The 23,445-nt window shown below is 38.9% G+C and overlaps 1 protein-coding gene across 1 annotated transcript in view; it reads left to right on the top strand.

The window, feature by feature from the left end:
- Nucleotides 1–18,931, top strand: part of SLC35F1 (solute carrier family 35 member F1) — a gene marked incomplete at its 5' end in the record, with an annotated part of 29,187 nt that extends 10,256 nt beyond the window's left edge. The window contains 5 exons of the mRNA XM_010175708.2: nucleotides 419–578; nucleotides 5,908–6,064; nucleotides 10,106–10,158; nucleotides 15,469–15,623; nucleotides 18,863–18,931. Coding sequence (XP_010174010.2) covers nucleotides 419–578; nucleotides 5,908–6,064; nucleotides 10,106–10,158; nucleotides 15,469–15,623; nucleotides 18,863–18,931 — 594 coding nt within the window. The remainder of the gene's footprint in view (nucleotides 1–418; nucleotides 579–5,907; nucleotides 6,065–10,105; nucleotides 10,159–15,468; nucleotides 15,624–18,862) is intronic.
- Nucleotides 18,932–23,445: the final 4,514 nt, after the last annotated feature.

Here is a 23,445-nt window from a genome sequence, read left to right as displayed (position 1 = left end):
CTGCTTATTGAACCTGAAATGACTGAATTAAAGCATATGTCTAGACTGCAGGAAAACTGCCCTCAGTCTTTGTCTGTTAATCACCAGAGATGAGGAGCAGATGGAATGGTGTGGCTCTCTTTTGGCCCAAGTTTCCTTCCCATGGTTTTGAAATATGCATCTGAATCCAAGAGCAAGGCAGTGCTTTTGAGTGTTACCACAGAGCAACAGCTCTCCTGAATTTGTGGGATAGTCATGAACAGAATAGTCTTACTCTCTGTCTGATGGATGACATAATCAGTTGAATACACTTTCTGTCTGGTAGCAAGTGCTATTACTAACTAAATAACCCTGTTCCCCTCTGCTGGAATCTGTCCTAGTGTTTCAGGGCAAAGTGTTAGCAGGTTGATTTGTTGATTTTTCCTCTCTTTCTTGACAGCTCCTAGACTGTTTTGTCATCCCAGTGGTGATACTGCTCTCCTGGTTCTTCTTACTGGTACGATACAAGGCAGTACATTTCATTGGGATCGTGGTCTGCATTCTGGGCATGGGCTGCATGGCAGGAGCAGATGTCCTCGTTGGGAGACAACAAGGAGCAGGTCAGTAAGGATGGATGTATTGTATGTTCAGAGAAACCATTGACCAGAACATGTCAGATTGAGACCATTAAAAAAAAGGAGGAAAATTGGCAAGAAACTCTGTGCCTTCGTGGATCCAAAGCACAGCACCATTTAAAGTTGCTTCTTTGTCAGAAGGGACAAAGAACAAAAATGGAGAAGTCAGCAAATGGACTTCATGGGCCCTGTGTCTGCAACACAGGTTGCACTCTGTGCAGGCTGGAGTGACAAGCTAAATACTTGTAGTTTTATTCTATTTTGGCTTGGTTGTTTGGCTGCAAACCTCAGTGGCTTCCTTTCCAAATTCTCGACATCTTTGAGTCATAAGCATCTCTCATGTCCACTGTGTGTGCTTACTTCTCAACTTTGCTCCTTTTTTCTGTAGAGGCGTGGTCACTGAGCAGATGCTAAAAGACACCAAACCTATAGACTAAGTGTATCAATTGAGTTTTGTGCACAGTCTTAGAGTAAAGGTTTGGGATTTGCCTGCATCATTGTTGAAAAGAACCTTCTTGTGTGTAAAATGTTATTTTTTTATGTGTAGCATCGTATGAATAATGTGTGTGTAGCTATTAATGCAGACTAGGCAGAGTTAGATTTCATCAATCAACTTCCTCTGTCACATTGATTTCTCTAGTGCCAACCCAAATGATGTGGGAAGGCTAGAAGTTCTTTCCAAAGATTGTCAATTAGGCACAGTTTTCATTCTTAATTAAAAGCACTGAATTGTGAGCTGAGCATAATACACTGAGATTTAAAATTCTTGGCTCAGCTTTCTGAATACAAAGGCAAGTGCTGTAAGAACTGCATTTGCCAGGATGCTACTAAATAAAACAAGGAAGTTTCAGACAGTACTCATCATATCTCCCTGCCCCCTTTTATCCCTGTCCTTATCCTAAAAGGAGACTTTTAGTTCATTTTTTCTCCAGAAATAGCCCTGCCCAAGCTAAAAACAAAGGAATATACTCCATGCTATGAAATCAACCAGCCAAATCTGCATTGGGAATGGTGTGATTTCAGAGGGATTGATATTTCAACCCTCGGTTTCAGAGGAGAGGTCCTGTGTCCCAGTAATCTGTAGAGTAACATGCTAGGGCGGATGAGTTGTGGATCAGCAGGAGTGTGTGGGGCAATGAACCTCAGCAGCCAAGGAACAGATTGAAGAACAGTGACACTTTGCCATCCGACTACAATAATTCAATACTATTTGCCATATTCATTACTAAAGCACGGGACCAGCTGTTAGGTAAATTTGTCCAGAAAAATCTGTTCATGTATTGGGTTTGCATGGCCAGGTTTTGATGAGGGGTAGGGCATAGGAGTGGCTTCTATGAGAAGCCCTGGGGTCAACCCAACACAGTTAACATGCATTATTGCCTTTTAATTTGGACCTACACATGAAAAACCATGTCCATGCTTATCGCTACGCAGAGAGACTGCAGCTTTTTTTTTAAGTGGCAAAATGATGTTACTAATGATCTTGTCTTTAACAGAGTAAAATAGATCAGCTGGTTTAATTTATCTGAAGGCATAAAACTATACATTAAAAATCTGCAAATAAAAAAAGTACTGGCAGCAAAAGAAAAAAATTCTTGACATTCTTTATTAAGGGGTTCCACACCATTTATAGGATATTTCCTAGGACTAGGCAAACAAAAGAAAGGAATACACAAAAAGCTATGATGCTCTATTAGTCCTCAGTAAAATCCTTTGTTTATCCTATATTTTAGGGAACAAGATCTGTTGACATCTGTGTGCCCCTATTGACCATGCTATTTACTCTATTAGAAGTGCCATAAGGCTCTGCTAGGCACCTACTGCATACAGCAGTCTAGCCTGCCAACACTTACAGTAAGGGAACATGGATTTAAAATTAATCACTAAGAGATTAACAGGTATTTTCCAAACTATCTGCAGAAATTAGGTATAACGTGCAGGCATGCTCTCAACTTTCCATAAATATATGGTACTTTACCTCTTTTTATTGTGTCCGGACTGATGTTTTGCACGTTACTCAATGAGAAAAGCCATTACTATCAAGTACTTTGTGCTCTATCACCTTACATACCAAGTATACCTTAAAATACACAGGGGTCTAAGACACAGAGGTCTAAGTGTTTCATCCAAATTTTTAAAAGCACTTCACAACTTTAGCCACAGTCTCTGAAAACCAGTCACTTCAGTCCTGTTAATAAGTATCTGAGAGTATAAGATGGGACACATTGAGCCTGATTTTTAGGTATTGTGATCATCAGTAATTACAACCAAAAGCAAAGAGAAACTCCTCTTAATGCTGGGGATTAAGGTAAAAATGTGGCAAAGTGGCCCAGTGAGAGTGCAAAAAGCAATCATGTCAGAACATAGTTCATATTTAAAAGATTTATGTTACACTATAGTGCTATAACTAGTCCTCAAAACATTAACTCCTCTCTGGATTGTATGACTTCTGCTTCCAGAGAATATTAAATATGCTAACAATGATTAATGCAAAGTAAGTCTTGCCAAACTATACCTTATGTTTATTCAGAACAATGACCTATGCCATTAAATTGGTCAAGTACAACTGTGTTAACCTAAAAGTTTTTAGAATGCCTATAGTTAGTTGATACATATTTCCTTAGCAATGAAACCAGTAAATGCATGTGGATTTTAGATCCATGAAAATGTATCTATTAGGATATGTCAGTCTTAGGGAAAAGTTCCAAAGTCATTCTCTTGAGGAAGCAAAGGAAAGGCATTTGACGACCAGAATGCTAGGAATTATTAGGAAGGAAACCAAAAACATAGTATAAAACATTTTTATGCCATTATATAAAGTTTTGATGCACTGACCTCTTGAGTACCATGAATTACTCTGGTCTACTACTGCATCTCAAAAATAAATGAACAGAAAAGAAGCCTATAGGAGCAACAGAGAAAGGTGAGAAAGCTGTTCAAGGGCATAAAATGTCTTCAGGATGAAGAGACTGTAGGCAGACTGGGACTTTTCATCTGTCAGAAAAGACAAGAAAGAAACAGAATATAATAAAGGTACATGAAGCCTTCAGTGGTATGGAGAGGGTCAATCCAGAATGATTCTTAAATATTTCTCATAATCAGAAAATTATGGGGTGCCCAATATAATTTTGAGGTATCAAGCTTAAAAGCTAACGTTATGTACTTTTTAATAGTAGGCCAAAAATGTATGAACTTTATGCAGATTAATGAAGAATCCCTCAAGACCTATTGAGTTTGATTGTCTAATGCAACTTCTATCTCAGAAGAGCCCTAATCTGCTAAGAACTGGCTGATAAAAATCCCTCTATGCTTCCCTATTTCTTTATGCTTTCCTCAGCCACCCTGTGCTGCTCGATGCTAGAGGAGGGTCTTGGGCTGGGCAGACCCATGCTCTGTTGGCTTCCTCTTCTGGGAGAACCCTGAAGGGTGAGGCTCACACTTTCTGAGCATGAGTGCGCTTTGGGGAGAGCCATCATGGTCTGGTGCTTGGGGCCACCTCATCTCTGTGATGCTCAGCCTCTGAGCCGTCTTTGTTTCACAGATGCAAAAATATATTTTTATCTCAGTAGTTCAGCACAGTCAAGCTCTAAGGTCAAAAGCTTTTTCAGCAGTACTTCCCCGAAGTGTCAGTGAGTAGCTGTAATAAATACCAAATGAGTGAGCTCAGTGAGGGATGATTGGAACCACTGTGGAACATCAAATGCATCAGGGGTATGAAGAGGTTTTGTAAAGCGCTGATGCTTATTTTAAATTAAGGACATCTTCCATGGCTGATTGTAAAAGAAAGCTAAAAGGAAAATAAGTGCCAAATCTTAAAAAGAAAAATGGTAAAATATAAACATGCTGTCTGTCAAGGTACATGCAAAACAGAAATTCAGTGAGAGACTGGATGAGTACGTGAAAGAGAAATCTAGTGAAGTTTACTAAAGTCACAGAAGCCACATCTCTGAGCTGAAAAATGTTGGAGACTAGAAGAGTATTACTGGGAGTATTTTAAACTTTACCCCATCCCTGTTTGTCCCTAAACAACTTAAACTTTTCTGGTGCTTATAGCCAGTGTTGGAGACAGGATAGTGGATAAATGAACCCTTGGTCAGTCCTCTTATGATCATATTTATTTTCGTAAATTTCTTCTCACTGGAAATTTCAGCACCGTAGTTTGGAATGAAAACTGAAGGCTTAAAAGAGCTCCATAAAGAAAAATGTTGAAAAGATTATTTTGAACCAATCAGAATGTTTGCCTTCCATTTTTATTTACTGCAGTGTGTATTTTACAAATCAATAATAATAAAACCTAAAAAGGCAGGAACTCAAAAAATAAGTCAAGAGGTATTTTAAAAGAAAACAAGGTTTCTTTAAAAAAAAAATACAGTCTAGTACTTCAGCATTTCTACTGAACCTTTTAAAAGGAAATTCCATTATATCCATCCTTTCAGAATATGATTCTGCAGTAGGGTCTGACAGCTTTGTGAATCTGCAGCTCTTGTAGAAATCATTTAATAAGCCATATGTGCAGAGGGAATCATATGCATCAGTGCAAAGCCAGGGCCTCAGTTTTCAAGCTGGAACTTGATAAAATCTCCCTGCAGCCCTCCCTGCCCCCCAATAATAAAAACCTCCAAGATTTAAAAAGATTTCAAACAATCTTTGATAATACAATGTTTTAGTAATTATACATACCTGGAGGTACTGAAAATACATGTTGGTGTCCATTGCATATATTAGGTACTGCTATGTTAATTGAACCTCTTAAAAATCTGTCATTATCATCACCCTGTCTACACACCATCCTTCCTCCTCTCTTTCTTATCAAATAGCTTCATGTGAGAATGAGGTCAATATTGTGGTTGTAATGATTTCTTCACTCATTTCACAGGTACACGGAATTTTTCAGTTGGTTTCACATCTAAAAAACTGGACATGTTTTAGACTGGATAGATTTCAAGATGAGATGTAAACTGCTCTATATAGCTGAGTCACATTATCTCTGCAAAAAAAGTAATAATAATAAAATAAGAAGGATAGTCACTGAAGAGTGACACTTGGTTTCTGCATTTTTTTACAATTTTTTTCAGATTCTTTCCGATTCTTTTATCTACAGCAAGGATAATTCTCTCCCTTTGCCTCTGCTAGATTTTGCTGGGGTATTGAATGAAAACTGTTAAAATGACAGGACATCTGCATTCAGCTTATTAACCCAGACATAGGCTACTTAGTGATCGAGGATTGAAATCTGTAGGGAAGAACTTGCAATGGTTCTACACAAAAGATGCTTGATTTGAGATATTCTGATTTTTCCTCTGTTTATTCCTAGGTGAAAATAAACTGATAGGGGATCTCTTGGTCCTGGGCGGAGCAACGCTATACGGCATCTCGAATGTTTGTGAGGAGTATATTGTCCGAAATCTGAGTCGAGTGGAATTCCTGGGCATGATTGGACTCTTTGGCTCCTTCTTCAGTGGAATTCAGCTGTAAGTGAACAGGTTTGAGCCACAGAGGCATTCAAATAAGTGCAGCTGTGGCCTCTGTTGAAGTCCTATAACCCTCTCTTTAAGGTAGCCATTTCCTTTGGAGAGTAGGAATTACTCTGGAATGTGCATTGGTTTCCATATTTCAGATCAGTGGATTTGAATAATGTCACAAATTTGTACCTAAGTAATCTAATTCAAGAACTGATGTCCTTGAGTAGCCACAAGGGTAGGGAGGAGTAGAAGACGCATTCTTGTTGGAAGACAAGTGCATACTTCATGTGCAGGTCTGATCTGTGAATAACAAAATCTACCAAACTCTCTTGTTCTGTTTCATACTTTTAAAAAATTACTTAGATTTCTAAACAGGTAGAAAACACATCCAGTTAGAAGGTATTTTGCAATTAGCTTGTTCTGTGTGACTAGATTATGATATAGTGGAAATAATGAAAAAGCCTTTAAGAAACTGGCATTTTAACTTCAAAATAGTTAGTACTTAGGTGATTTTTGCATAGATTTCAGGAACTACTGAGTCCTGTCTATATCCACGTGTACCTAATGAGCATCTCATCTGCAAGCCTAAGAGTTTGAAGGTAACTTTCAGTGTTTTAATACTGTGACTGATCAAAGTGTAATAAAAGTCACCATGCAAGATGACCACATTTTATGCAGATCTGTCACTGGTACTTGTCACACAAAATAACTTTTGATTATTAGTCAAAACCAAGTTGCTTCCCTGCACATCTGAGCTACTCAGCTTCTAAGAAGAGAGACTGATCAAAACAATGACCCATCAGTTCCTACTTCATTAGTTCTATTTCTTTAGTGAGAAAGCTTATTTTATTTATGTGGGATCTGAATCCATGAGTTAAAATTATTTATATTAGCTGTCTGCCACACAAGCAGTTCCTTTTTTATAGAGAATTCAAGAGCAAGTAAATGTGCCTAGTATCTTTGGCTAAAGCATTTTTGTTACCTACAGTGTCCATGATAGGTAGGTACTAACTGATTCTGAGGGCATCAAAGCAGTGTCTTGCTATGTGTGTGTAAACTGTCATCTACATGTCTCATATTCCTGAATTTAATTGTAGTGCCATTACACACGCTTGATCCCAAGCAGTTAGTCACAATTCACGGTCTGTGCATTGTTTTGCTGGGGAGAGGAAACTGGTGCTGGAACAAGGCATTTTTGTGTACAGAGGATGCAATTGGGAGGAAACAAGAAGAAACCAATTGTTTTTGCTGGAAACCCTAAGGTTTTTCTAGTCAACCTTTGGCCCAAAAGTTCTCGCCAGCAGGTTTTTCTCCACTGGCCTCTGCAGCTTTTTGCTGCTAGTGCTTTTGTGGCACTTTGTGGACACCTGACCACACTTCCTTTTTTAACAAGGTGGCAAAAGCTTGTATATAAAGAGAGGCAAATAATGTTTCTGCCGCTTGGTTCCATTAAGCAAGTCAACATTTTCTTACCTTTACCTGTAACAAAGAGCAGATGTCACGTAGTTACGTGTTCAAAAAGGTTTAATCTAACTAAATATACCAGTTGTTTCAAAGAGAAGCCGGCTCTCCATGTTAGAGTTGCAGACTCTTTCCTTGAAACACTACTGGCCGCTTTGGTGCAGTATAGGACCTTTAGGTCCTACAAACTGAAGTAGTTTGGGGTAAGATTTCTCAGAAATAGGCCATTTCCCAGCCTGCTAGACACAGCAGTGGTCAAAGTTTGGTTGGCATCCACAAAGTGGTTGAGGATGAGGAACATGTGTGCTTATACCACTGGAGGTCTAAGTCTCATGTTCATAGGATTTACAGGGAGCACTACAATTCTGTAGAAAGGAAAATATCAAGAAGGGTGTAGGACTGTGCTGAATGTAGGAAAGACAAAACAACACCCACAAGTGAATGTCCCCTTTATTGACATGCACTGATCTCAAAATAATACAGTAGCAAAAACCTGTGTTTTTTGCCTTTTATTCCATGTGTATCTACAAATATCTTCATAATTGTGGGTGACTCATGTTAGTTCCTGCTTCAGCTCTGGTACAGAGCTGTGTCTCCAAGAGGACTTTCAAGAAGTAGTCCGCTGTTTTCTAGAACAGTTTAGCAAGAGTGCTTAGTACTAAACTGTAATGTAAAATAAACCCAGGTAATGCCTGTTGGACAGCAAATGAAAAGCTAAGGTGTCAGAGCAAACAATGAAGTAAAAGAAAGAGTTTGTTGATGTCTGTCTTATTCTGGGCAGCCCAAAAATGGATACAGTACTCCAGCTGCCATCTCACAAATCACGTCCTTAAACTGGCTGGCCAGACTCTTACCGATATCCAGGATGCTGTTGGCTTTTCCTGCTCCAAGGACACACTGCTGTCTCATATTAAGGTTGATGTCCACCAAGACTGCAAGGTTTATTTCTAAAAAGCAGCTTTCTATCCAGTCAGCTCCAGCTTGTACTGTTGCATAGGGTTATTCCACTCCAGATGCAGGAGTTCATATTTGCTTTCCTTGAACTTTGCAAAGTTTCTCTTGGCCCTTTTCTTCAGACTACATTGTGGGTAGTCCACCCATCCAGTCCTTACCTCTTCAGTTGCCAAGGATCTTTCTGGAAATCATGTTGGAAGTTTTACTAAAGTCAAGATATGTTACACCTCATCCTCTCATCCATTCCCTCTCCTTTATTTACTGAACTAGCCATTTTATCAGTCAGTTTGGTCAGATATGCTCTTGAGAAGTCTGTGCTGGCTGTTTCCAGTCATGTCTTCTTCATTTTCTGCAAATGGCTTCTGGGAAGATCTTCCCAAAGGTTAGCCTAAGGCTGGCCAGGTTATAAATTTTGGTCTTTTTGAAACCAGATGTTGCGTTTGTCTTTTTTCAGTCATCAGGGACCTCCTCCAATCACCACAGCCTTTCAAAGGTCATTATATTTCTTCTGTATCAGACAGGCAATAGTATGAAAGCAATGTTCCTACACTTAAGTTACATCAAAATTTGTTTGTCAGAACATTGCAGTTTGTTTTCATTATATTCTTCAGACAGAGAGACATATGCCTTATGCATGCAAAGACACTTATAATTTAGTTATTTTGCAGAGAAAATAATCTTATTATTCTGTACACAGTATTAGATTTGCCACACATCAGCAGCAAGCAAATTAGAATTTCCAGGTTGCAACTCTCTAGACCAGATTAATCTGGAAGGCACCGAGTTCCTGCAGTTTTGCTATTAGATTTGGTCTTCCATAAACCACCTTTTGTACTAGGTACTTTATTTTTCAATCTGTGTAATTCCATGTTTTATACTTGTTTAAAATAGTGTCCAGACCAGCATACAGAGTTCTCCACAGTAGGATTTATCTGGAAATCGCAGATCAGAGAAGGCAGTTAGCTGAGTGAAGACTTAGCTCATGGGATACCTAATGTCAAAGTGTCTATTTGCTTGGCTTGGGAAGAGCAGAATTTTTGCCACTTTAGAATTTTCTGCATCTGGGATTTTAGTGTTAATGTACAATGCAAGACTTATAAGATGCTGAAAGTGGACTTTTGTGACTTGGCTCATCCTTTGCTTTGTTTCCTGACTTTCATTGCTATGACTGTTTGATCTCTCTCAGTGTGTAACAAATCACAGTATTCTCCCTAAAGCCAGCCTGTGATATCTATTTATTTGACACTGCAGAGCCTCTCTGAAGGGTGAATAACTCAGATAGATAACAGTATTAATCATTAAAGTTCAAAAGCTTTCAGACTATTAAGCCATAAGAGTACAAGAAAATTGAACATATAGGGGGATGGGCACATTGGGCAGGTATATAGAGAGCTGGAAATAAACCAGTGGAAATTGTATGCTATCATGTCTGATTACTGCCTGAAGATCTTTCAAATACACAGGCACCGGGATAATGCCAGAGTGGATTAGCAAAGTCTGATTGCATTTGGTTCCTACAGAGATTTTTTGTTATAAGGTTATTTCTGTTGTTTTGTCCAGCATTTGAACTGAATAAGTAGAAGTAATTTAACTTCTGTTCTCTTCTATCAAATTTTGCCTTCTCTTCTCTTATAGTGCAATCATGGAACACAAAGAGCTGTTGAAAGTTCCCTGGGATTGGCAAATAGGTAAGAAAACACTTTACCTTATTGAAGATAGTTGCTGAAGGAGGTGTGGAGACAGGCAGTGTTTGGGGAGACAGGCACAGAGTTTCACAGGAGACGATGTTTGTGACTTTTCTGCCAGTTACTGCCAAAGGTTGAACCACATGCCTCATAATCTTTCTTAAATGATCTGTCCTCCCATTGCTGTATTATGCCTTCCTTGCACCATTAGGTTAAGCATATGAATGCCATAAGGTAATTATTCAGACAGCCATGAAGTAAAACAATAATGGGGTTCCAGTTCTAAGATTCAGTGCAACACTGGGACAGATAAATGAGGTAGTCATTAACAGCCAAGCCTTTTCAATGAATGCCAAAGAAAGAAAATTGAACCTAACAAAAAACCTAAAAAAGTACTTGTGGGGCATATTATAGCCTCATAAACTTGTTTCCAAGGGGAGCATTTCTGTATGCAAATAGTTAATTGCTTTCCAAGTAGTCTTGGTGGAATATAGCAGATGTGTCTTTTAGATAAGTTTAGGTAGCATCGTGCACAATGAAGCTCTTACCGTGTTCTGCTATGCAGTGGATTGCATTTTCCCATTTCAGTTTGGAAGCTGAATTTATGATCTAAGACTCCCTTCTAATTAGTCCAACAAATTATTTGCTTTAAAAGCAAATAGGAGAGTCCCTATAATCACTCTTTTACTTTTTATGACAATAGAAGAAATACAAGACTACTAACAGTGTAGAGCTGATACACTTAGCAAGGGATTCAAGCTTTGGCAATCCATTGATAATAGCTTGTTGCCTATTTTCCAGTGAACATCAAAACGCTCAGAAGCGTGCAAAGGCAGCTGATTATGTGGGGAATCACTGAGGACAGGGCATACAAGTTATGGAATACACTATTTTTTTCTTTAAACTTAGTTCACAGCTTCCTCTCATCGTTATAAACCTTAATAAAAACAGTGCATCTTTCACAAAACACTGCACCTAGAAGTCTTGGAGATTTGATGGTTGAGCTGTAAAACTAAATGACAAATCAATTTAAAGTATCCATGGAGAAACACACTCAACTGTGTACTACAAGTGTATTGGCCTTCTTTAATCTGAGATAATTAGTGTAATTGCATCAGTGTTTGTTTATACTTCATGATAAGGAGCTCAGAGACATAATTAATCTGGTACTGATGGAACTAGCAATGGTCATAGTGAATTAATCTACTATCCATGTAAATGTCATCTATACTTCCATGGGAATTCTATTGTAACTCAGTATCAGTGAAATGTGCTATTAAAATAAAGTCTTAGTTGGTCTGTGATGCCCTTAAAATGTCATTGAAAGTTAGTCACCAATTCTGAAGAGTCCCTAAGCTTCATAAGAAGGAGATCATGTTAGCAAGAGCATCATAGGTATGTACTTGTTTTGTTAGAGCAGTAACTGGAAATGCAGTGTAGTTGAACATGGATTAAATGGTTACAATGATGTGTAGTTCTGTGTTCTTCTCTGGCTTCCACTGCATTTTGTGTGCTTTCCATTGCATTGGCAGCGATACAAGGTTGTCAGATAGTGATTGACAAATCTATGTCAGGGTGTTCACAGCCTTGTCCTGAATAGTTATCCACTGAGACAGACTCAAACCTGCAGTCCAGCAGAGTTAAATCATCAGCCTCCTGAATGCTAGTGATAAAATCACAGCAGGCAACCTAATAAATAACTCAAGGTGGCCTGTTGCCATCTGCCATAATTGTGCTATTAAGAATAGATAAGCTACCTTTCACTGATGTAAAATGCAAATGTTTTTTAATATAAAGATCTAAAGCAAATCTGTTATGTCTCTCATGTTTTAAACAGGCTGTGGCTCTCCTGGTTTTAATTTTGGAAATTCCCCTGATACATAGCACCATCTTCACGCTTAGTATAAATCAGTGTAGCTCTGTTTGAATCCTTGAAGGTTTAAGTATTAATACTTGCTGAAAAACTGGCTGAAAGGAGAATTATTATACTGTTCTGACTGAGTGGTTTCATATGAGACCATGACATGTTTTGTCGAGTGATAGACAAAATAGTAACAAATAAACTAACATCAGTTTTCTTTAAGAGAAAATCTATTTTGACCCTCCAAGGAAGTGTCCTTTGTTACAGAGGTTTTGAATATTTCTGAATGGTCTTTATTCCAAGAAGACAGGAAAAATCATAACTGATTCCATTTCATTGCAATGAAACAATAGCTTTTGGAGAAAAAAAAAAGTGAAGGCTAAAACATGCAATATTCAACCAGCATGGTCAGGAACTAAAACAGAAGTTCCCAAGGCATGTTAGTCTTGGTGGTACTTGGGCTAATTGGAGAAGTTCCTGGGGGCAGATCCTGCCCTTCTGTGTGAAGATACCTAGTCTTAAGAGAAGCAGGGAAATACTGAGGCACTGGGGCTTGTTCAGCCTGAAGAAGAGAAGGTTTCGAGTTACTTACAAGGAGGTTATAAAAAAGACAGAGCCAAGGTCTTCACAGCAGTGCATGGCAGGAGGATGGGAAACGACAGACAGAAACCAAAATGAGAGATTCAAACTGGGTAAAAGGAAAATCTTCTTTGCATTGAGGAAAGGCAGGCAGTGGAACAGATTACCCGGAGAGGTTGTGTAGCTTCCTCAGAGGTTTCAAGACAAGGCTAGGTGAAGTCCTGATCAACTTGGTCTGATCTTATAGCTGAGTCCGGTTTGAGCAGGGTTTGAACTAGAGACCTCTGAGCTTCCTTCCAACCTGAATCACCCCATGATCCTATGATCCTAAGTGCCCAATTCAGACACTTAGGAGGCGTTCACACCCAACCAGGCAAAACTAGTGACTTTGCCCATCAGGTTGAACAGATAGACGTGATGGGATTCCATCCACCAACTTTAGATACCTGGGATGTGGACGTCTGATTTAGATAAACAGACTCCCTTTATCATCAGCAGCAATAAACAGGCATGACATAAATCTTACCATGCTAAAGCTGGTGTCTAAAAGAGGTTGAACAATCTGCACCATAAATTTTCTCAATCTCTTCGTTGACTACTAACCCTCAGTATGTGTCCAGGGTTAGGTGTAGTGAATCCCACCCACTGCTGCCTTCATGCACATTATGTCTTCAGGTCAGGACAGTGACAGCACATCTGAAAGCAGACAGTTACAAATTATGAGCTTCTCAGGGTTTAACACAGACCAGCTGATCAGCTGCTCATTACAAAAGCATCTCCTAACTAACCAGGTTGCTTCCTTCCAGTTCCTGCTACAGGCAGCTGGTGCCGGTGGCTCAGTGCCTGTCTGGACACGGGTCCCAGCACCTGGGACTGCAGCGCTGGTGGTGATTCCCAAGGCTGCCATTTGCACTGCAGGGGTACCCAAGGAAGCTGAGGCTCCAAGCCTTTGACTTAAAACATATTTTTAGTCTGAAAACTGGCCCTCTAAGAAGCGATATCTGAAAATCATATGAAGTTATTTCGAGTTTGTTTATTGTCACCACTAAATGCCATCCAGCTATTTGGAATTACATGTATTTTTAAAGATGTAAATGAAATGCCACTTTATATTCACCTCTGATAGCACAGCTACAGTTTAAGCAATTTTCCAGTGGAACTGAAATGGCTTTTGGAAAAGCAGCCTGTGAAGTGCATGTAGTTGGTTGCCAAAGAATGTGAACACCAAGGCAGTACCATAAAATTATACTGTTAGTTGAGAGCATAACCCAGCAAAGCACCTGAATATGTGTATTCAATCCAGACTGACTCACAGGAGCTCGGTGTACCAGCTGGTGATTTGCAGACTGTACTTTGAGAATGATGACGTTGGGTCCAGAATGGCTTTTGCACCTGACCTGTTCTTGATTTAAGCCTGGAAGAAAAGTGGACTTAATGCTCATGTATGCAAACAATTTCTCATTGATCGGAACTACACTCCATTTGATGGAATCATTTGCCTACTCCGACAGAGTAGTTGCATAAAGCAACTCTTTCAATCCGACAGTTGCATAAAGCAACTCTTTCAAGCACTGCCTAAGACTGATTCTGTTGTTACCCGTATACAATGCACACCTTAAAGATTTTCTACCTGTTAGTAAAAGCAGTTCTTACCATGATTATCCATATTCTCAATATAAATTCAAATTCATTATCATGCCATAACAATTGATATATGGACACTGACATTTTGTGACTGCTGTATTTGTTTCAGATGAATGTACCTTCCGTTCAGATGCTTCTAAGGAACTCAAACTATCACAGCTGATCTTGTCCTTTAGATAGCTTTTCTAAAGAGTTTTTAACTAAGTGGATCTGCAAGCAGAAACAAATCATGTGGGTTTTTTTCCCCCTTCTAAGCCCTTCAGGGCTTTGGCAATCAGATTTTCTGCAACTTTTAGTCAATAACAACATGCTCTGAAGAGCTGGCATGAGTCTAAATTTAGGTTCGTACACATATCAGCTGGGAATTCTGCAGCATACAGCAGCCAAAGAAATATCATTTGCATGAGAGCAGACGAGTGAAGTGTTTGCTGTTTTTTAAGTTCATATTGATTAATTTGCCTTGGGATTTATCAAGTAATAACTGAAGCAATGAATTCTTTCCCAGTAAGTTATTTAGGTTTTAAAATTAAATTAGATTTTTACTGTAATATATTTTTATTATATTAGTGCCTAACAATCTAATTTGTGTGAGGCACTCTGTAAATATGTAGCAAGAAAGAGTCTCAGCTCTGGAAAGCTTTATTAAGGAAGGGAGACAAAAAGGAGTAGAGGAACAAAGGTGCAAAACTGTGAAGGGATTTGTCCAGTTTGGTAGCAAAATAGGACTAGGACCTCTGTCACTTGAGTGTTGTCCTCAAGTGTTCATTCATTGGCTGATTAACTCCTCTGCAAATACTTTTGCATTCATTTTTTGGGTCCATTCCCAGAAAATATTGTGTGCTCCATCCAACTCAGCTGAACTCAGTTGGTGTTGAGGACATTCAGCTCCTGAAGAGACCAGACTTGGTGTGTCTGAATGCATCATTTCATCCAAATTCATGTTGGACATGAGGTATTCACTAGTAGTATAAGACACCTATTTAAAACAGCACTGTTATTATGGAGACCACAGAGAAAGGACCTTGTGTCCACTGCTGATATGGTTTTCACTGGTTTTCTTCTACATTTAGAATTATGTTCTCTCTCTATGTGTATCTTAGTAATCTGAATTCATGTTTCTTTGAAAAAGCATTATTCATTCTTTCCTAAAAACACAACATTTTTCCTCCCAACACAGTCGATTCTGCAGGCTATGAAAGGTCACTTTGCTTCTTGTTTCTCTTCTGCAGGCTTGTTGTATGTTGGCTTTAGCGCCTGTATGTTTGGCCTCTACAGCTTTATGCCAGTGGTCATAAAGAAAACCAGTGCTACTGCTGTCAACCTCTCCCTACTCACAGCTGACCTGTACAGCCTCTTCTGTGGATTATTTCTCTTCCATTACAAGGTATGTGGAAATCAGAGATGTATTTGAGTAATAGCTGTATGCCTGAGGAAACATCAATGCAGAACAGTGAAACATAAGAAGCCTCCAAGCTTTGTTAGATCTACACAATAAAAGTGCAGATTTTTATATATTTCAGGCTTGTCACACCAAAACTAATTTTATTTTATGATTTACAGTTTTTAAAGAGAGCTCATTTGGTCTTGTTGTTTTAAGGCTTGAGTACCTGTTCATCAGTAACTGTATTACTAATTTCCTTTTGCTTATCAGAGGTAACTTTCAACTAGACCTTTTTTTTTTTTTTTTTTCCTGGGAACAGAGTTCTTTCATTCATGCTGATTCTGAATTTATAACTCATAATTGACCATGAATTACACCTTTCTTGTCAGCCAAACCCATGTCTTGCGTGTTAGTGTAAATGCCAAAATGTGCAGCAGATTTGTGTTGAAGTTAAACTTTTACCCCTCAGGTCCTCTAATATTTAAAACCTTGTGTTGTACAGGCATGCATTTGGTCTCCAATTACAGGGGTTGGCACTTCATAATTTGCAAGTATCCCCCCCAGTGTCCATCATATGAAAGTTGCATCAGGGTGCTGGAGGCACACCACATTACTTTGTACAATCATTTATTTATAAGAGGGGGGTTACTTGAGCGCTCAAATGGTGGCCCAGAGAAGTGTTAGGTAAATGAAAGTCTTAAAATTCTGAGTAGCTAACCAACTCAAATCAGATTTTGTGATACTCATGGTACCTGAATGTATCTGAATAAGACAGTGAAAGTTCAGAGCTTCAGAGTCCAACACAAAATTGGTTTTCGCTATTGCCTTTTATTTTGGTTTTATGGCTTTAAAAATTTTTCAGACAGAAGAAAATAAGTGTAGAAACAAAAATTTGACTGAGAACACAATGTAGAGGTTGTCTGCTGCTTCACAGGTCTGTTCCATGGTGATTTGGTTCCTCATTCTTTCTGCCCAACACTTCAAATCCAAAGTGTTTGACATTAGGTATTAGCCGAAAATTTTTATCTCTTGTTAATATTACTACTTGATACCCATGGCAAGATACAGTGATGTTAGGTCACTGTTTCTAAGAAAAACATCTGTATTACATCGTAAAACACAGACAGATTTAATTCTGAAAACAGTAGTGGTGTTGTTCTACCAAAATCAAACTCTGTTGGAGGGAGAGACAGAAAAGGCAGCAGGGGTTGGACAGCTTTGTGCTCAGCATTGCTCAAACCTAACAAAAAAGGCAATTTTGCGAACTCAAACCTTAAGCTTCAGGCACTTGAAAGGCAGAAGGTGCATAAAAGGTTTCAGTGCTTCCCTGTGTCTAGTTGTTGGGTACATTAACAGAGCCAGGAAGGCACAATTTTCAACCTGATGCCCTGTGTTTCTATAGTAAGTGCACTTCAGCTCTCAACCACAGTGCCACCTTGGTCTCCCTTTAAGATCTGTACTCAAAAAGTACTTAAGAAGAGAAGGCTCAGAACTGGAAGGTTTTCTGGTTGAAAGAAAACCATCTGTCCTGATAAACTGGTTGAGTTCCACCTCTGAAGTAGCTTGTTGTCCTCTCCGCCCCTTACTCATCTCATTAGAAAACTGAGAATCTCTTTCTCCTATGGTAAACTGTATCATGTAGTCTACTTCATAAACTCTTATATAAAACTCTTACTTCAACTTATTTAGGTTTTTCACCTCCACTCTCCTTGGGAAACTGTTTCAGAACATCACTACTCTAACAGTTACAAGCCTTCTTATTTCCAGCATAAATTTACTTGTGACTGGTTTTCGTCCACTCATCTTTCTGCCAAGAGTATCCCTTAGCACAGAGAGTGCCCTTGTCACCTTAGCATATTACTGCTTTGATACATCAATAGAGAACAGCCCCTAGTTCACTAATCAGAGCAAACCCTTCTCTGAATCTCATCTGGTAGAATTTCATCCTGCCTGAGATACTTGCTTCAACTCAAGAAGCAGGAAAGGTCCCTCCAGCTCCTTGGGCAATGCTCTTGTCTCTCCATTTCTCCAGGAAGCCTGTTACCCTCTGGACAGTAAGACTGTATTTACAATTTTCATCACTGCTTTTCCTTTGTGGTTTGTAGTCATCCTGCAATCCATGTAATTCATGTGTGTCTCTCCTTCACTTTTCCCAGCTGAAGTGCTGATAAGGAGAAGACCTTTGTCAGGAATTTGTGGAAGGACTTTCACCTGAAATGTAGAATCAGCTTCCAGAGCTGTCAGTGCCTCCTCTCATACCCTTCAAATTTATGTTGCAGAGGAAATTTGAAATAGAGGCTATAGTCAGAGGCCATCTAGAATTAAAAGCCCTCTTAGTTACTTGGTTACTTCTTTAAAAGAGTTACCATGTTTTTATCCTTAGTTAGATCACCTCCTCCTTTTCTTTCTGGTTTACTATCAGGCATCATTTTATATGAGGAAGTAGAACTGTGAAATGTGCGACTTGCACTCAATAATGAGGTCTAATATGTTAACATTAGATGAACTAAATTAATTTGCCTACTAAGACTGTGTGCACTTGCTTGTTTTCTAGCTTCTAAAAAGCTGTTTCATTCCCAGCTCAGCTGTACATCTTCAGATACGCAGCTCCTTCTGCTTATTGCTGCACTGGCCAATGGGCACAGCCCCGGTGCACTGGGAAGCAAATGGTTTTATGCTGAATTAGGATCAACTGAGTGGTTTAGTGCCCCTTGCAGAATATAATTTTATGAGGCTTTCAAAAAACAGTTATGATTTTTTCTGTGTGCTGCTACTTTTATCAGCAGACAGGTTTATTGCACCTATGGCAGTAAATCTATGAAAATCCATGGAAAACGCAGGAAATTAGTTTAACTGGGCTTCAGAGCCATTGAAACCAAACTGAGGAGAAGATTGCATTTGAAATGTTTTGATTCATTAGCATTTCCTTTTTTTTTTTTTTTTTTTTTTTTGGTAATACAGACTTGCAAAATCATTACATGAGGGACAGTGAGTTTATAAACAGCTGCATTTATATTCTTACCCCATATGCAGATATCTCTGTAGAGCACTGAATGTTTCCCAGGCCCTTGGAAGCTAGAAATAGTGCATATTAACTTGATGCAATTCCAGTGATGTAATTCAAGATATTAATTGTTCAAGGTGTTATTGTATTAAAATGTAATGATTAATGGCTTTCAATTTGAGCTAGATGACTAAGCCTCTTGGGTGGCTGAATATTGGCCACTGCCATAGCATTTAAGTATACAACTCTGAATCTTCAATCCTTTTTTCAAATTCTCACCATATTGATATATTTTATAGAATTTTGATGTTCAAAACTTTCCTAGCTATCTGTTCTCATTTCACCTACTTCTTAAGCACAAGTAAATTATCTCCTGCTTTGAAAAACAAAGGCCATCAGAGTCATAAAACTTAACAGAATAATATTATATTGTTGTTGTTATCATATTATCCTATACTATCACATTCATCTTCATGTCTTGTCTTTCAAACTCATCTTTTGGTTTCAGCTTTTTCTTGATTTCTTGGTTTCTATGAACCTCAGTGTTGCCAGGAGTGCCAAAGCCAGCTTGGGGAAGGCTCTTTTCCACCCCACACAGGCAGGAGGAGTCCACAGTACCCTCCCACTGTGGGGAACGTGCCCGTGCAGAAGAGCCAAGGGGCTGCTTTACTGGTTGGGTTTCACCCGTGCTTTCTGTATGTAGGCATGATGGCAAAGCTTTGGAACCAGGCAGAAGGGTGTGATACAAAAGTGAGATATGTGGTGTAGAGGGAAGTTTGGGCTGTCCTTGCCCTGTCAGAGACTGTGATAGCCCTTCTTTGTCATGAATACACTGACACCAGTAGTACTGGGAGGTTCAGAGCCAGATCTCCAGATGTACAGGGTTGAAGCTTTTGTATAACTTCAGTTGTTTTTTTGTTTAAGAGGTGTTCTTTTTTACATTTTAGTCTCAGCCTTAGCTTTATTTTTATGTGAATTTTTAAAGTTCATACTTTTCATTTGCAAGCCGTATGTTGTGCTTTAGTCATTCTAAGCAAATTGGGTTCTCACTAAATAATCTAAGTACTTTATTTTATGCTTTCCACCAGCTAGAGCATGCATACTGATTGTGTTCTGCACCAGCAGGTCGTGTCACACTATATTATATCATTACCTAGCAAGCCAAGCACAATCAATTATATTCTGCCTTGGCAAATTCATTCATTATTTTATCCAATATGTAGCTATAAAAATTCAGAATTTCTGGATATAGTAGCAGTTTCCAGATGAAGAAAATGTATTTATTTCATAATAAATCAAGGAAGACTTATATCTTGATTTAGAATCATGAAGAGTATCTGTGACAAAGGACTTTGCTACACAGATAAGCACAATACTCAAAAGCTTACAGCACTAGAAATCTGAAATTATGCTAGCTGAAACCTCACTTGCTGATACTTCCTGATGCTTCTGAAAATGACTTTTCAATGCTAATTCAAAAAGCAGAGTCCCTCCAATGGGAGTGAGCAGATGACAGCCTTCCCATTACATCAAGAAACAAGCCATGAAGGAGACTGGGTTTTAACATAATGGAGAAGAGAGGGTACAAGTTGGGGTAGTGGGTTACAATTTCATTTTTGCCAGCACAGATCCTAAGCAGTGCCCATGAATTTGGGACTTATGTAGGCTTCACTGAAATTAAAATTTGGCCCTCACTGGAAGCAAAAGAGAAGAATTAGGAGCCTCCGTTAAAAGCATGTGCTTTACCATCCTCATCCAAATCACTGAAGCCAGTATGAGCTTTTCTGCTGGCTTCAGTGGGCTTCAGTCCATTTTCCTAAATTAGGAAAGTCTGCCACTCAGGGAATAATCTTTAAAAAAACTCACAGTTTCATGACTGTGGAGATGAAGACCATGCCTTATTGTGACTCCATATGCTTCAGACAGTCCTGGTTTTTGTTAGTGAAGGATGGATGTTATGTCTGTGGTTTGGGAGCAGGAGGTAGAATTGGTTTGGTTTGGGGGAGGATTCTTTGTTTATTAGTTTGATTTTTACTTCGCAGCCATCCATAAACACCTGAGAGACTTTTCCCAATCATCTGACCAAGCTGAGAAAATACTTCAAATGATTGTCTAACTTTTGTTTTTTTAACTTACCTGCAAGTATAAGCTGAAGTCAGTAAGATCCTTTTTATTGCTTGCACTTCTTAGGGGACTGATACCTGTGTATTTTAAACTTTGATGGTGGTGCTGTTAGTGGTGCATCATTATGTCTAGTAGGGCAGGCAGTGCAGGCTAAACAGCCATTTTTTACATTGCTGCTTCCTCAGTCATATACTTTAGGATATTTTCCTGATGAAATTGCTGATGCAAGCTGCTTGACCCATAAACTCTCTGAATGGAATTTAATCTCACAGCGCCTTTGTCCTGGTGAAGGCTTCTAAGCCTTTGATAATAATGAGGATAAATCATATTACTAGTTAATTTTTTATGTCATTGGTAATGTGCAGAAACCTATGTGCATGTTTCCCTTTCTTTTCCAGAGTACTATATTTCTGATAGTGGGACTCCCTCTCAACAACTCTACTCCCATGATGCTGTACTATCTGCATGCCTTTTATCTAAGTAGCATTTTAAAAGCTTCTTTTTCACTTTTCTTTAAATTAGTTAGTTAATTATTTGAATTTCCTCCTCCAAATTGTATCCAGTTAGAAAATAGTTAGGCGTCTATATTTGAAGAGCTGCCTTGAGGAGGAAAGGAGTTAGGTGTGTCTTTGGTCACTCTTGAATGTATATTCCTGTGACAGAAAGGGACACATTCACTCACCCTTTGACTGAAGGTACAGGATGCTCTGCAATAAAAAAGCTATGAAGTAAAATGATGAAAAAGAGTAGAAGCTACAAAATGAAATTACTCCCACCAAGGTGTTGCACAGTCTGGCAGTAGCTTTTTAACACAGCACATATATGGCAGCCTTCTGAAAATATTGCATTGTTAAAGGATATCTCTTCCTTTCACAGTGTTATCTTGCAATAGATTCATTAGCTACAAAGCATGAATAGTGAAACATGGATACTGTTTTGGAGCCATCAAAAAGAGTGTAAAAGATGTGGTGTTCATATGGCAGTAGTTACAATGAAAGCTTCGATTTCAATTATATTTTTTCAGACACTAGCTTGTGATAAATGTCAAGTTTTATAGGTTGTTTTCAGGGCTTTTAGCTTTTGGGTTTTTTTGTCTCATGTTAAAAGACTGCTCACAACAGAACTGGTTAGGAGTTTTCTAGAAAAATACATTTTTGTTGGAAATGCCGAATTATCAAACCAGAAATGATAAGTGAAAACATCCTGTTTTCAGTATGCTCCCAAGGTAACACAGGCTGGCATTTCTGCCTGACCCTGACTGTTTTGCCTGCTCGTCTAAGAGGTTGCAGCGCTGCACATTTTCCAACATTTTCAGCCAAGTATTCCAGGAATGGAAGATTTCGGGCACGAGAAAACATGAGTTACACAGCTCATGGATTCTGGAAGCCAGAGAGCAAATCTCAGTTCTGCATTAGGCAGTCCAGAACCCCAAGCAGGAGCTTTTAAGGCTTCCAGGCATCTACCATGGAGATAATCCTGGCAGCTGCAGTCAGCAGTTGCCAGAGTTTCCAGCAAGCATACTTTGTTTTAGAAACAACAGCTTTAGGTGTTTCATAAGAGAAGCAAATGCACAATTTCTGTTCTTGAAAAAGCTTCAGTTTCTATTTCACATCTCAGTTTAGGATTTTTTTTTTTTCTTTCCTTTAATTAAGGAACAACAGTTTGATTTCCTAGCCAGGAACTAGTTCATAATCACCTACCTATACATAGGTTTATATTTTCTTAACAATGCAATTTAGATTGAATATTCTTCATGAATGCGTGGTTAACAGGGTTTAACAACAGCACTGTTCTGTGCCTTGCTACTCCACACCTGCTTGTCAAGTCATAGTAGGGTTTTAAATTTTTTTGTGTTAATGATTAGATGGTCATAATATTTATTTTCTTTCTCCATTTCTTCCCAAGTATCGGAACAATGGGCTTTGAGCACTTGGAGACAAATAACAGTCATCTCACATTATCTTGTTTGAATTAGTTTTGTGCTTCAACACAAGAAAGACATAGACCTGTTAGAATGAGTCCAGAGGAGGCCACAAGGATGATCCAAGAGCTGGGGCACCTCTCCTATGAGGACAGGCTGAGAGAGTTGGGGCTGTTCAGCCTGGAGAAGAGAAGGCTCCAGGGAGATCTTATAGCGGCCTTCCAATACCTGAAGGGGCCTACAAGAAAGCTGGGAGGTACTTTTTATAAGGGCAAGTAGTGACAGAACAAGGGGAAATGGGTTTAAGCTGAAAGAGGGGAGGTTTAGATTAGATATTAGGAAGAAGTTCTTCACTGTGAGGGTGGTCAGACACTGGAACAGGTTGCCCAAGGAAGTTGTGGATGCCCCCTCCTTGGAAGTGTTCAAGGCCAGGTTGGATGAGGCTTTGAGCAACGTGGTCTGGTGGAAGGTGTCCCTGCTGATGGCAGGGGGGTTGGAACTAGATGATCTTTAAGGTCCCTTCCAACTCAAACCATTCTATGATTCAATATAAGGAAAAAGTTGTTCAGAGATCTCTTAAATATACCACGGAGTACATTATGAAGTTGAATTCTTACACTCTGAAGGAAATAGTGTTTTGGAAAAAGTAGTGAAGAGTCATGTGAACAGTAAACGTGAAGTCCTTATAATTTCTTCCCAATATGAAAGTGCAGACTTATTAGTGGAAATCTTCCTGTTATTAGAAATAATTTACTCTTGAATGACAAATCATCAAC

The sequence above is a fragment of the Antrostomus carolinensis genome, unplaced genomic scaffold (genome assembly GCF_000700745.2).
Source record: "Antrostomus carolinensis isolate BGI_N321 unplaced genomic scaffold, ASM70074v2 scaffold14060, whole genome shotgun sequence".
NCBI lineage: Eukaryota > Metazoa > Chordata > Aves > Caprimulgiformes > Caprimulgidae > Antrostomus > Antrostomus carolinensis.
The sequence above is the reverse complement of the archived record's forward strand: the minus strand, read 5'-3'. Positions and strand labels throughout refer to the sequence as shown.